The following is a 14,807-nucleotide window of genomic DNA, read 5'->3' as shown; positions in this document are numbered from 1 at the left end:
TTTTAGTAGAGGTGGGGTTTCACCATGTTGGCCAGGCTGGTCTCGAACTCCTAAGCTCAGGTGATCCACCTGCCTCGGCCTCCCAAAGTGTTGGGATTACAGGAGTGAGGCACCAGGCCGGTTGCACCCCTTTTCTCCAAAGGGCAAGAAGTCTCAGACACAAATAAGGAAGCATCAGTGACCATCAGAGTCTGGGACGGGCAGGGCTTTATGAGCCATGTTGTCATGATAAGACAAACACAGGCTGGTGTTCTGTCCTTTTTGCAGATGACCCTGTGTAGCTGGGGCCGGTCTTCCCTACCTTCTTCGTTGGCTGTCAGCCTCAGGATCAGCTGAGATGCCGGCTACCTTACCTCTCTTTTTCCTCCTTCCTTTTGGTGCGGGCTACCGTTAGCAGTGACATTTAATTCAGGGAAGGCATCTGACCTTGGGGAGGAATGTGGGAAATGTCTGTAGCCTGGGGCAGCCACTTCCCCCCTCCCCCCCCCAGGAATGTGGGCGCTAAGCCACCTGTGGCCCCCAAGGGAGGTGAGTGCAAGGCCCAGGAATGACACCGCTGGAAGGCGCCAGTAAGGTCACCTAGGGAAACTCCTACATTGTAAGGATGAACCATCAATGCCACCCCCCATGACACCAGCACAACCTTCTCTCCAATCTGGTGTGGGCACTGTCCCTGACTCTTGGTGTCTCCTTGAGCCTGAGACCACAAGTACAGTGGCGACTTTTGATTTGTCAGACCCACAGAACTGCAGAATGTCAGAGCCCTTCGAAGTGAGCTGCTGCACACATCTGATATCGCCCAGGTGGAGACTGGGGTGCAGGCGGGAGATGTCAGTTGTCTGCCATCCACTCACTATGGGCCAGGGCCCCGGTCTTTGGGGTGGGTGCATTTCCCACAATCCCTCCTGCTCCTAATGCTGGAAGTCAGCATCTCTTCTCCATCCCAGCAGGGAAATTCTGGTGGCCTCTCCTAAACTCCCACAGAGTTTCTGCGGGGAGTGCAGTGCCTTCTGGGGCGCCCATTTGTGTGAACTGCTGGGCGTGGGTGCTGGAGCCACAGAGAGCCTGGTCACTATGCTCAAGCCCACGCTCCAGCGCCTGGAGAGCAGGTGCTCTGTGCTCCAGCTGACAGTTCTGCAAAAGCCAAGCTAACTTCCGCAGCTGCCTTCTTCCACCGGGAGACAGGGTTACAGTAAGGACTCTGCTGCCCTCTCGCGGCCTCACCTGCATATGGCTGCTCTCATCCAGGCCACTGGCGGCTCATCTGCACCAAGCTATGGAAATCTCTCTCCTAAATGCCCTCACCTGGAAAGTGCTCCAAAAGGCCTGGGTAGGGTAGATATCATCCCTCCTATCACACCACTTAGACCAGAGTTCGGATGCAAGGCCTGGTTCCATACTGGATCCTGGAGGAAGAGGGCCTCAGGCCAAGAGGGGAGGCCCAGCCTATGTTACCCAGAATGCTTGGTAAGGGGAGATGTGGTGGTTCCCACAAACACAACCTAATCAACCAACACCAGACAGGATGGTTTGAAAATTTAGAGGATATTTATTTCTCAGGAAGGTGCACAACAGCTGGCAGGCACTGCTTTCCCTGCTCTAGGGGATTCTACTCTCCTTTTCCAAGAAATCCCCTCTGTTCTTGGAAGTGCCCATCGGAGGCTGGGATGTGAAAAGAAACCATACACAACACTCCAGAGCCTTAAAAAAAATAAGCAACAACCTCCTCCACACGAATACACACTTAGAAAATAAGTAGATGGATAAAAGAGAGGCACACGCCTCCCATCCCGGCTATTGGGCGGCTTAGGGAGAGTGGGGCTGGGTGGCTAGGTCCCACTTCTCCCAGCCAGGATTATCCAGAGGCTAAATGGAATGGAAGTGCCCTGGCTTCAGAGAGAGGAGGGGGCAGGACCTCTCCCGGTGCTCAGCAGGGAAGACGATGGGGGAATGGGTAGGGAACAAAGGAACAAATAAATAAATAAATAGAACCCAACAGCACTCCCAGAGGCCTAAGGGCTTAGGGTGAGGCTCAGGGGGCCCTGGGGCCTGTCTCCCTGAAAATAGCAGATCCAGTACTGGCAGAAAGAACAGGAGGGAAAACTCAAGCCACACCCACCTGGCCTGCAGAGCCCAACCCCAGAAGGCGGCCTTAAATCAGCTCTACAGGGAGGAGTTGCGGGCTGAGCTCCACACTAGCTGCTCTGAGCCTGCTCTCTGCCTCTGGAGGTGCCCAGTGGCTAGGGACCCTCCCATCCCTGTGTTATCAGGGGCCAGGAGAGCCTCCTCCCTCACTGTCCTGCCTTCATCCCCACCATCTCCGCCAGAGGAAACCGTAGCTGTCTCCAAGGTGGGCTCCACCCTAGGAAAGCTGAGGCAGAGCCCTCTCCTATTCATAATGGGCTTCCTGACCTGGGGCATCCTGAGGGTCAGCTGGGAGAAGTCCTCGAATAACTATAAATAATCAAAACAATCCAACCCTGGTGTCCACCTCTGTTCCATTTGGCCACAGGTGCCCCCACTATCTCCAGCCAGGGCTGCATCCTAAGCTCCCTTCAGGCCAACAGGGAGAAGGTGTCAGACAGAAGCAAGTACAGAGAAGGGGGCAGGAGCTGCTGGAATGGACAGTTTGGGCAGGAGGCCAAACTGGACACACAGAGAAGTCCAAGGGTCCCTCCTGGAGAAGTGTGGCCAGCTGGGGGCCGGAGAGCACGGAGTCGGCATGGCTGGCCACTCAGCTGGGCAGCAACACGTGCTCCAGGAGGTAGGTGAGGGAGTCCCAGTGTTTCCAGAGGAGGAACAGGACGAGGACCAGGAGGGCGGTGCTGGTGATGCGCAGGCGTGTCTTCATGAGGGGCGTGATGAAGTTGGCGATGGTGGACACGAACACCAGCAACACGGCCATGAGCGCCAGGATCACGTTGATGAACTTGCCCAGCAGCGCCCGCGCGTTGGCGTTCTCCACGCCCTCCAGCTGCACCACCTGTTGCTGTTGCTGCTGCAGCTCCAGCTTGGTGACCCGGGTCAGGCAGGACTCCACGGCCTCCTGTGGGGACAGAGGGGCTGGCATGTGGGCACTCTAGATGGGCAGGACCCCTAGGCTGAAGACCTGCCTATCCCACTGAGAAGGTACCTATAATGAAGTCCCCTCTCCAAAGGCCAGGACGGGTGGAGGTTGACCAGCTGTAGCCGGGGGCAGAGCCCTTTAAGGATGACTCTTTGGGGAGGATGCTAGGAAATGAGTCTTGATTACTAGGGAAGGAGAGGAGCTGGCCCAATCCCAGCTCCCTCTTGAGGCCTAGGAACTCCAATTATTCATTTGCAAGGCTGCCATCAAAGAGGTGGGGGGTATGGTGGCCCTAGCCCTGTCAGCTGGCCTCTGCACAGTGCATGCCCTCGGCCTCAGGCCTGCCTTGCTCGTCTCCACCCCGCCCCTGCTATGCTGCCCTCTTCATCCACATGCCTATCTGCCCCAGCCAACAGGCCAGCCTGTGTCCATCGTGTCCCACATGACAAGAACCCTAACCCTCCGGCTGCTGCCAGCTCCACCAGCACATCTGGGGCCTCCCAAGCTTGCCCTGGCCATACCTGGATGTCCCGTGCCCTCTCATAAGACTGATAGGCCACCTTCTCCTCCATGCTGGCCAGCTCCTGCTTCAGGTTCGTCATCTCATTCTGGTGAAGCTCTGTCAGGTCGTTGAGCTGCTCCTCCAGCCGTTCATACCTGGCGGAGAAGAGAGTAATTACCAGTCCTGGCTCCCCAAGCCTCCCTTCTCTCCCATGGTTGATTCATTCATTCTCTCAGTAAACAATGACTCAGCCCACCCCCCTTGTCCAGCTCTGCTCTGTTCTAATTTTAACAGCAACAACAATAGAAGCTACTATTTACACAGCACTTCTTTTTTATTTTTTGAGATGGAGTCTTGGTCTGTCACCCAGGCTGGAGTGTAGTTGCGTGATTTCGGCTCACTGCGACTTCTGCCTCCCAGGTTCAGGCGATTCTCCTGCCTCAGCCTCCTGAGCAGCTGGGACTACAGGTGCAGCCCAGCTGATTTTTTGTATTTTTAGTAGAGACAGGCTTCATCATATTGGCCAGGCTGGTCTCGAACTCCTGACCTTGTGATCCACCTACCTCAGCCTCCAAAAGTGCTGGGATTACAGGCATGAGCCACCATGCCCGGCCCACAGCACTTCTTAGGTGCAGGCACTGTGCTAAGCATTTTACCTACATGACCTCATAGGATCCTCCGCACAATCCTAAGAGATTGATGCCAGTGTCATCTCCATTTTACAGAGGAGAAGACTGAGGCAAGGAGGCTGAGGAGCCTGCCTAGGATCACACAGTTCATGAAGGGAGCAGTTAAGGATTGGCCAACTTCCACTTGGGCTCTTGAGCCCTGGGCTCAGATGCTCTCTGGGTATCAGGGACACATGGATGTGAAGGACACCATCCCAGCTCTGAAGGCACAAAATAGCCTAAGATGACTATTATGTGAGGAGTGGTTAGTTTTTAGATGGGAATGATTCCCCTTCAGTTTTCCAAACCTTCATATATATGGAGAAAAAGAGAAAGTGGTAGCTAAGGAAAAGATCCCCCGCAAGCCCAGGGAGTGAGCAGCAAGTGCTGCAGAGGCACAGAGCAAAGGGCAACACAGGGCGGGAGGGAGATAGAGAAGGAGGCGCCGAGAGACACCAGCTCCGTTCTAGGCTGCCCCCAGGAGCTCCGGCTGGAGGCTCAAGCTTCCCCAGCTACACATTCACATGCTTCAGCTTTCCGAGTCCAGACTCATTGTATCTTTACCACTCTATGAAGTAGGAATAAATGTCATCCCCACTTCAGGGACTAGGAAACCAGGTGCAGAGAATGCCAACTAGCTTGCCCAAGGCACACAATAAATAACACATCTCAGATTTGGACCCAGGTAATCTGGCTCCAGAGTCTCTCCAGATGAGAGGAAAGTAGCTGGTCCCTGCCTCGTTTCCCCTTCGCTACACTAACCACGTAATCCAGGTAAGGATGCTCAAAGCATCCTGACACAGGCAGAACCTCCCTTTCACAGGTCCCACAATTCCGTCTTCCAGCTGCCCTGACTAGTCTGCAGAAAGGCTGCTCAGGGGGCCAGGTGTGGTGGCTCACGCCTGTAATCCCAGCACTTTGGGAAGCCAAAGCGGGCAGATCATTTGAGGTCAGGAAATTGAGACCAGCCTGGCCAACATGGAGAAACCCCATCTCTAATAGAAATAAAAAAAATTAGCCAGGTGTGGTGGTGCATGCCTGTAATCCCAGCTACTCGGGAGGTTGAGGAAGAATTGCTTGAACCCGGGAGGTGGAGGTTGCAGTGAGCTGAAATTGCGCCACTGTACTCCAGCCTGGGCAACAGATTCCATCTCCAAAAAAAAAGAAAAGCAAAAAGCCTCTTCAGGGCCTCTTGCTGGCCCCTTCCAGCTGCCAGGATGCTGCGGATGCTCCCCTGACTGCCTCTACACCCGGGGTCTGAAACCCAGTGCTCCTTGCCTCATCCCAGGTCTGACCGAGCTGCAGGATGTGCTGGGCAGGAACCTACCTGTAGCGCTCCTCCTGCAGGCACTGTGTCATGTAGGTGTAGTCCCTCTGCAGCTGAGTCTTCAGGTCTTCCATGGAGTCCTCCAGGTGAGACTGTCCCTCCTTGATCTCCCGTAGCTCTTCCAGCAGAGCATCCAGGTTTCCAGGAGCGCCATACAGTGCATTGGACTTCGGGCTCCCCAGCGCCCCGCCGGGCCCAGCCCCGGAGTTGCTGCCTGCTCCAGCCGAGCTGGCGCTGGCGCTGGAGCACTCATCGTCACTGCCATACTTGGGGCTGGACACAAGTGTGGCGCTGCCACTCAGCACCCGGGCTGCCTCCTCAGGGGGCCCATCTTCCAGAGGGTCCTTCAGGTGGGCGATGTTGTCAGCACTGCCAAACTTGTTGCGGATGAGGCTGGCAAACTCCCGGGGCTTGGACACCACGGCGGTGTGGGTGGCCTGCGAGAGGCCGGAGAGACTGCCTTTGACGCCCTCCACCACGCCGCCCCCAAAGCCACTGATGCCTGCGCGCACGTTGGCACCCACGTCCTTCAGCCCTTGCTGCATGTCCCGCAGCACGTCCTTGGGCTGCCTCGACGGCCCGTTCTGCTCAATCTCCTTCAGGCGCCGGCGGTAGTGCTCCAGCTTCTTGTGCAGCTGGGCGATGGTCTGGGCTGACTTCTGGTTCTTCTTCTCGAACACCTGCTTGATCCGCGACACCTGCTGCTTGTCCGCGTTGTTGGCCAGCTTCAGGTACTCCGCCACATTGTCATCGCGAGCCTCCTGCTCGATCTTGATCTGCTCGGTGATCTTCAGGATCTTCTGGTGCAGGTGGTCAATGGCAGCCTTGGTCCGCTGGGGGTCCGGTGCCCCATCCGGCACGTCCAGGCTGATGGGGCCATCAGTGTCACCATGGCTGGCGGGGAGGCTCAGGGCCACTAGGTCTCCCTTGTCGGCCTGGGGAAAGAGGCAGGCAGAGGATGCATGGGTAAACCCTGAGACCATAGGAGTGTCCCTGGACACCTCCGGACTTGGTTTTTCTACCTGGAAAATGGAGGCAGGAGTCCAAAAGATGACAACCACCGCTAAGAACAGTACTCCCTGACAGCTGCACACCGGCCTGCCCCTTACACAGGGCCCTCACATCTGCTCTCTACCCAATCCCCACAGCACCCCCAAAATGCAGTCTAGGCAGAGCTGCCCCTCTTTTGGCCCAGGAAGGTCAAGCAACTTGTTCAGGGACATGTGTCCAGGAAAGGACAGAACCTCCAGCCCAGAACGCTTTTATTTATTTACTTATTTTTATTTTATTTTTTGAAGACAGTTTTGCTCTTGTTGCCTAGGCTGGAGTGCAGTGGAGTGATCTCAGCTCACGGCAACCTCTGCCTCCCAGGTTCAAGCAATTCTCCTGCCTCAGCCTCCCAAGTAGCTGGGATTACAGGCATGCACCACCATCCCTGGCTAATTTTGTATTTTTAATAGATATGGAGTTTCTCCATGTTGGTCAGGCTGGTCTCAAACTCCCAACCTCAAGTGATCCACCTGCCTTGATCCCCCAAAGTGCTGGGATTATAGGCGTGAGCCACCACACCCGGCCTCTTTATTTGATTATTTGTTTATTTATTTGAGACAGAGTCTTGCTCTGTCATCCAGGCTGGAGTGCAATAGCGTGATCTCAGTTCACTCCACGTGATCTCCATCTCCCTGGTTCAAGGGATTCTCCTGCCTCAGCCTCCTGAGAAGAAAAGGCATCCACCACCATGCCTAGCTAATTTTTGTATTTTTAGTAGAGATGGGGTTTCACCATGGTGGCCAGGCTGGTCTCAAACTCTCGACCTCAAGTGATCTGCCTGCCTTGGCCTCCCAAAGTGCTGGGATTACAGGTGTGAGCCACCGCACCCAGCCCAGCCCAGAACTCTTAACACTCTAGCACAGGAACCAAACAGGTCTGAGGCCTCATTGGAGTCATGGGGTTGGATTTCTGAGGAATGAGACTAATTTTCTCTCTGGACTCAAGTGCCTCTTAAGGCTCCTGCCTTGAGGAGGCCTCTCCCTCAGGGCTGACCACAGCCTACACTTGGCGCTGTGCCTGCCTGTCCTCACCACCCCATCCTCGCTAATACAGCTCGCCGGGCCACCCTGCCTCTGCCGACACTTCTCCCAGGCCTTCCATTACCTTCCACCTCTCCGGAGTCATCGGTAACCTTTTCTGCTTCATGATGGTGGGAGCCCCCAGTCCTTCCTAGTCTCCCAGAATTGGGAGAGTAGCATGCCCCACTCCCACTCTTCTGGCCTGGTCCCTGAGGACTAAAGCCGCAGAAGTAACTCACAGGCCAAGGGAAGCGGGGACCAGTTTGGGACCTGAGCTGCCCAGCTTTGCAGAGGGTGAATGCACAGGAAGGAAATGACAGTCCCCTTCATTCCCCACCAGGCAGGCAGGCTTCCCGAGCACATCAGGGTGGCACCAAAGTCGGAGAGACAAGGAGAGAAGAGAGACTAAGAAAGGATGAAGGGGAGGGAAAGAAAGGAAGAACGGTCATAGAAGATAGGAAAGATGGGATATGCACAGTGGGCTGAAAGCGGGCACCCCACTCCCCTGCCACCTGGTTCCCCTCGGCCTGTTGGAGGATCTTTCTGTCCACAGCTGAGTGAGTCCCCAGTGTCTTATCACCATGCAACAACGGAAGCAGCAGGAAATGGCTCAACCCCATGTATTTTTACATACAGCACATCCCAAACAAGGCTGAGTCAAATCATTCGCTCTTAGTATGTATGGGAGGGGACAGGGGTGGGGTCAGATACATGTGAGGGAAGGGGTTAAACCCAAAGAAAGTGGCCCAGTCACATGCACCGGAACTGGAAACGGCCCCTGCCAATCACAGGCAGAAGTCACTTGGCCTGATTCTGCCAAGATGCAAAGTTATTGGAAAACACGACTGAAAACAATAGCCCTGCCAAACTCAGGAGCCAGGAGAGGCTGGTTCCTCTGTGGGCTTCCACTGGGCCCTTTCCAGGTCACGCTTCCCCCTGGGGATGCTGGGGACAACCACAACCCCTTCCCTAATCTCTCCTGAAGTCGGGACTTCCCTCTTGCGTTTGCTTTGGGTCTCCTCTCATGCCCTTGTGCCCTCCCGGCAGGTGTTCATACCTGCTTTGGGTCTCCTCTCATGCCCTTGTGCCCTCCCGGCAGGTGTTCATACCTTCAGGACTCTGCTTCTCAGAATTTCTGACCTTTCATACCCACAGTCTCCTTTGGCGATCTGCTCCAAGGTTTAAGTGTCCCAGTTGTGTGACTTACAGCCCTACCCTGCAATTAGGCTGCTTCCTTCTGCCTTGTTCCCTGCAGTGACAGCAGAAAGCCCATCTATCCATTTACCTGACCTTCAGTGTCCTCACCAATAAAACGGGGGTAATCACAGCTACTCTCAGGTCTTTTATGAGGGCTATACAAGATGATGTCTGGCAAGCACTCAGCACAGTGCGAAGCATACAGAAGGCGCTCAGTAAATGCCAAGTCTGGATCTAGGCAGCATAATCTCTTTTTTCCCCTGGGAGAAAAAAATCGCCTGCAATTAAGCGGGCCTAAATATATATCAGAAATTATACCAACAAATTTACTCTGTATTGATAACTACACAAAATTCAGTTTTTTGTTTTTTGGAGACAGAGTCTCACTCTGTCGCCTAGGCTGGAGTGCAGTGGGGCCATCTCAGCTCACTGCAACCTCTGCCTCCCGGGTTCAAGTGATTCTCCTGCCTCAGCCTCCCAAGTAGCTGGGATGACAGGCATGAGCCACCATACCCAGCTAATTTTTTTTTTTTGAGACGGAGTTTCACTCTTGTTGCTCAGGCTGGAGTGCAATGGCATGATCTCAGCTCACCACAACCTCCACCTCCCAGGTTCAAGCAATTCTCCTGCCTCAGCCTCCTGAGTAGCTGAGATTACAGGCATGTGCTACCACGCCCTGCTAATTTTGTATTTATTTTTAGTAGAGATAGGGTTTCTTCATGTTGGTTAAGCTGGTCTTGAACTCCCGACCTCAGGTGATCCACCTGCCTCGGCCTCCCAAAATGCTGGGATTACAGATGTGAGCCACCACGCCTAGCCAATTTTTTTGTACTCTTAGTAGAGACGGAGTTTTGCCATGTTGTCCAGGTTGCTCTTGAACTCCTGACCTCAGGTGACCCACCCACCTCAGCCTCCCAAAGTGCTGAGATTACAGGTGTGAGCCACCGCGCCCGGCCCAAAATTTAGTTTTATAGATAACACATGGTCTTTGATGCTAAAGAACCTAGCTTTCTTATAAAGCTGCTGCCCTTTCCACAGATGCCCAACTCTCTTTCACTGTCTTCCTGGGAGAAAGAATATCTAGAAAATGGGTTCTGCATCTGGCTACATCACTGCCATTTGCTCATCTTTGTCACAGGGAGAGAGTCTTTTCCACCTACTAAGGGGGAGAGTGGGAGGAGCTAAGGAGAAATGGATGTGAAATGCTGTGAAAAGCAAAAGTGCTTTAGGACTATCCAGGAAAAAGCAGTCTCCGTCTGCCACGGCTCCTTCCTGGCAGCTTGGCCCTCTCCTTCCTTGATTTGGCATCTCTCTGCCTTACAAATGGAAAAGCAGAGTTGAAGCTGGTTGTGAAATCCCCATTAATGAGAGAAGAGACACTCCTGAGAAAAACAGCTGGGGCCTGATGGTGGGTGCAGGCGCCTGATGGTGGGTGCAGAGGCCTGGGCTGAAATCCCGGCCCCCTTGCCCACCCCTCTTCTCTATCCTAGGACCCAGACTGGAGCCTAAGAGTCCTGCAGCAGGACACCAGCTCCTTCCGTCCCTCCATGGAGGCCTGGATACCACCTTGGTGACATGAAGGTCTGCAATGCCTGGATTGAGTGGGTCAGTCTCTAGTCACAGAATATATCCCCAATTTATTCTCCTCCCTGTGGAGGACTCAGCCCCACTGCCTTCCAGAAACGTGGCATATTTTCCCTACGGGCTCTAGGCTCTTCTCTTTTCCTCACATTCTAAATGCCTTGGACAAAGGATTAGGATAAGAATTACAGTTAGCCTTCTGTATCTGAGAATTCCACGTCCATAGATTCAACCAACCATGGATGAAAATAATAATAATGCAAATTTTAAAATACAGGGGCCAGGCGCCATGGTTCACACCTGTAATCCCAGCACTTTGGGAGGCCGAGGCAGGAGGATCACCTGAGGTCAGGAGTTTGAGACTAGCCTCACTAATGTGGAAGAAACCCCATCTCTACTAAAAATACAAAAAATTAGCTGGGCGTGATAGCATGTAATCAGGATTACATGCCTGTAATCCCAGCTACTCGGGAGGCTGAGGCAGGAGAATCACTTGAACCTGGGAGGTGGAGGTTGCTGCGGGCTGAGATCAAGCCATTGCACTCCAGCCTGGGCAACAAGAGGGAAACTCTGTCTCAAAAAAAAAAAATTGGTCAGATGTGGTGGTGCAGTCCTGTAGTCCCAGATACCCAGGAGGCTGAGGCAGAAGAATCACTTGAACCCAGGAGGCAGAGGTTGCAGTGAGCTGAGATTGTGCCACTGCATTCCAGTCTGGATGACAAAGTGAGACTCTATCTCAAGAACAACAACAACAAAAGGCTGGGCACGGTGGCTCTCGCCTATAATCCCAGCACTGTGGGAGGCCAAGGCAGGTGGATCACGAGGCCAGGAGATCAAGATCATCCTGGCCAACACAGTGAAACCGTATCTCTACTAAAAATACAAAAAAAATTAGCTGGGCATGGTGGCACATGCCTGTAATCCCAGCTACTCGGGAGGCTGAGGCAGGAAAATTGCTCGAACGCAGGAGGCAGAGGCTGCAGTAAGACAAGATCACACCACTGTACTCTAGCCTGGGCGACAGATTGAGACTCCGTCTCAAAAAAAAAAAAAAAAAAAAAAATCACCTCTGAAGACAGCACGGTGATATCTCCAGCCTTCCCCACTGGAGGTAACCCTTAATCCCACTGGTCTCCATGCAGACTTCACTTGCCCACCCCAGTCTCTTCATGTGCTTAAGGGTGTGTGTGTACATGCATGCATGTGTGCAAACCTGAGAACCAGGGAGAGAAGTGGGTTGTGTGTGTTGCGGGGTGGGGGATGGGGCTGTGGGAACACTCTGTGGGAGATACTAAGATTCTGTCTGTGGTTTTTGCTTTCAAGGCTGGAACACCTCAGCAACCACTTCCACCTGAATTAATTCCATTCAATAACTCCCCCTGCCAACCAGAAACTTTTACCATGGACTCACCACAAGTGTTTTATTCAGAAACTGAGCTCATCCCTGCTTGCAGCCTGGAGCCCAACCTCAGGAAAGTATCTAAGAGCTTCTTCCCCACACCAGCCTCCTCCGTAGATCCCGCAGCCCCCACCCCACCCATCATCGAAGCAAAGAAGGAGGCAGGGATGTAGGCAGAGTCTGCCTGGAGCCCTAGCCTGCACTGAGATGCTTCTCAAATCAACAATGAGGTAGCCTCGCTCTGGTGCAAACCTCACATGTATCTCACTCGGATCTACCCTCATCACACACAGGCTGACCAAACCCAGGAAATGTTATTTCAGAGTCTGGAGAACAAGGGAAACATCCTGCATGCTAACAGGAAATACCAGACATCCCCCCATCCTTCCCCTCCAGGATCTTTAGTACCTACCCCTAACCCTGGAGGGAACCCAGACCTCCAGATCCCTGAGAGCATGAGCCATCTAGTTACAACTCTGAGAAGCAGAGTTGGAACTGGCTGGGAAGTCCCCGTGAATGAAAGAAGAGACACCTCTGGGCCTGGTGTGTGGAGGAGTGGCCTCAGGTCAGGATCCTGGTCCTCTTGCCAGCCCCTCTTCTCTTCCCTAGGGTCAAGATTCCAGCCTGGGAGTCCTGCAGCAGGACACCAGCTTTTTCCTGTCCTTTACAGAGGCTTATAATGCCTGGGATCTGCTGGTGGGTCTCAATCACAGAACCTCACTTTGCTCTCCTTCCCCATGAGGGAGCTGGTGTGTCAGGAAGGTGGGGAGCTCTCCATGCCCTGCCTTCCCTGGCACATGTACCCAGGATGACAGCTCCCTTTCAGGTCTCGATGGAGACAGGGCAATCAAGGTAAAGAGAGCCAAGGAGCTGGCAGACAGATAGGGAGAGGTACAAAGAGGCATTATGCTTTAACAAAGGAAAGATAATTAGTGAACAAGAAGAAAAAGATGAGAAAGCCATTCAGAATGCTAGAACAGGACAGAGGGTGAGAAAAGGAGAAAGATTTGCCAAAAAGAACAGCAATGAGACAGGACACAGGGTCCATGGAAGGTAAAGGAAATGGCTTTAAAACTGGAGTTGGGCAGTGATTTAGATCCTGGCTCTATCACTTACCAGCTGAGAGCCCTTGGATATGCCATTATCCCCTCTGAGACTTTCTCATCTGGAACGGGGTAATTCTACCTACTTCAAAGAGCTATCAGGATGATGAGATGAAACACTGGGAGTAAAGGGCATAAAGCAGGTGCTTTGAAACAAATCTGAACAAATTAAGAGATGCTTCACACCTTTAGAATGACTGTAATAATTTTTTTTTTTTTGAGATAGGTTCTTGCTCCGTGGCCCAGGCTGGAGTGCAATGGTATGGTCACAGCTCACTGCAGCCTCGACGCCCCAGGCTTAAGCAATCCTCCCCGCTCAGCCTCCTAAGTAGCTGAGACCACAGGCACGAGTCACTGAGCATGGCCTCTAATAATTTTTAAAAAGGAAATAAGTGGGCTGCACACAGCGGCTCACACCTGTGGTCTCAGCACTTCTGGAAGCCAAAATGGGAAGATTAGTTGAACCCAGGAGTTTAAGACCAGCCTGGGCAACTCAGCAAGACCCTGTCTCTGCAAAAAAATTTAAAAACAGCCAGGTGTGGTGGTGCATGCCTGTTGTCAGGTAAGTGAGGCAGGAGGATGGCTTGAGCCCAGGAGTTCGAGGCTGCAGTTAGCGTGATCACACCACTGCACTCCAGCCTGGGCAACAGGGCAAGACCCTGCTTCAAAAAAAAAGGAAGTAAGTGTTGGTGAGCATGTGCAGAAATTGAAAGCTTTATGCAACGTACCTAAAATGACACAGCTGATGTGGAAAACAGTTTGGGAGTTCCTCAAAAAGTTAACATAGAATTACTATATGACCCAGCAATTCTATTCCTAGATGTTTTCAATTCCCAAAAGAATCGAAAATGATTATTCAATACTCATTTGTACACAGATGCTCACAGCAGCAATGTTCATGATAGCCAAAAGGTGGACACAACTCAGATGTCCCCTAACTGAGGAATGGGTCAACAAAATGTGGTGTTTCCTGTAACGAAATACTATGTGGTCATAAAAGAAACACAGTGCTGATAATGCCGCAACATGGAGGAACCTCAAAACATCAGGCTCAGTGAAAGAAGCCAGATGAGAAAGGCCGTTAGGAATGATTCCATTATATGAAATATCCAGAATAGTTAAATCCACAGACAGAAAGCTGATTAGTGGTTGCCAGGGGGCTGCGGTGGGGGTGGGGGAGCAATGGGGAGTGATGGCTTAATGGGTGCAGGGTTTCCTCGGGGTTGCTGAAAATGTTTAATGAGTAGATGTTTGAAAACTGGGTGTGGAAGGCCAGGATCTTCCACTGGCCTGGGCCGAAGCTCCCACAACTATCCCACTACAGAGTGGGTCTGCGGGAGGGTCTCTGGGTCCTTCACCTCACAGTGTCATGTTAGTAGAGCAGTGGCTCTTCCTAACACACTCCCAATCCCCCTGACCTGCAGCTGGTTGACTAAAAAGAGCAGGACAGACACTCAACCCCCAGTCGCTAGTACGAAGAAATGCCCAGGGCTCCCGAGCCCAGAGCCAGGCACAGGTGAGCTACACAGGCACCACTGTTCCTCTCTCCAAACCATCACAAAGTCCTGTTTGGCCCATGCCACCCAGCTGTCTGTCCATGCCCAGCCACCAGCACCACACCTGGAGTTGTGGCCCCCACACTATGACCTCTTCACCCCACTCTCCTGCCTGAGACAGGCTGGCCACTCCACAGGTACCTGACTCCAGATTAATCCCTGTGAACGGGCTGGGTAAGCTCTAAGAGGAGAACTATGGAGGGAGAGTCACGGTCCCCAACCACACCTGACTGGCCCCTGCTCAGGGAGCTACCAGCCAGGGCCATACATCTCACGCTACACAAAGGTTGAGGGTTAAGAAGTGCTGATGAATGTTCTGGATGAGCCAGAGCTGGGAT

The 14,807-nt window shown here is 53.0% G+C and overlaps 1 protein-coding gene across 5 annotated transcripts in view; it reads right to left on the bottom strand.

Moving 5' to 3' along the window:
* Positions 1 to 1,526: 1,526 nt before the first annotated feature.
* TMCC2 (transmembrane and coiled-coil domain family 2) overlaps positions 1,527 to 14,807 on the bottom strand; it is a 45,439-nt gene continuing 32,158 nt past the window's right edge. For all 5 annotated transcript variants that reach the window (XM_035280493.3, XM_078357004.1, XM_035280494.3 and 2 more), the window contains 3 exons: positions 5,565 to 6,499; positions 3,589 to 3,724; positions 1,527 to 3,046 (listed from right to left, as the gene is read on the bottom strand). In XM_035280493.3, coding sequence (XP_035136384.3) covers positions 2,735 to 3,046; positions 3,589 to 3,724; positions 5,565 to 6,499 — 1,383 coding nt within the window. In that variant the 3' untranslated portion in view covers positions 1,527 to 2,734. The remainder of the gene's footprint in view (positions 3,047 to 3,588; positions 3,725 to 5,564; positions 6,500 to 14,807) is intronic.

This window comes from Callithrix jacchus, chromosome 19 (genome assembly GCF_049354715.1).
Source record: "Callithrix jacchus isolate 240 chromosome 19, calJac240_pri, whole genome shotgun sequence".
Lineage (NCBI taxonomy): Eukaryota > Metazoa > Chordata > Mammalia > Primates > Cebidae > Callithrix > Callithrix jacchus.
This window is presented reverse-complemented; position numbering and strand designations above follow the sequence as displayed.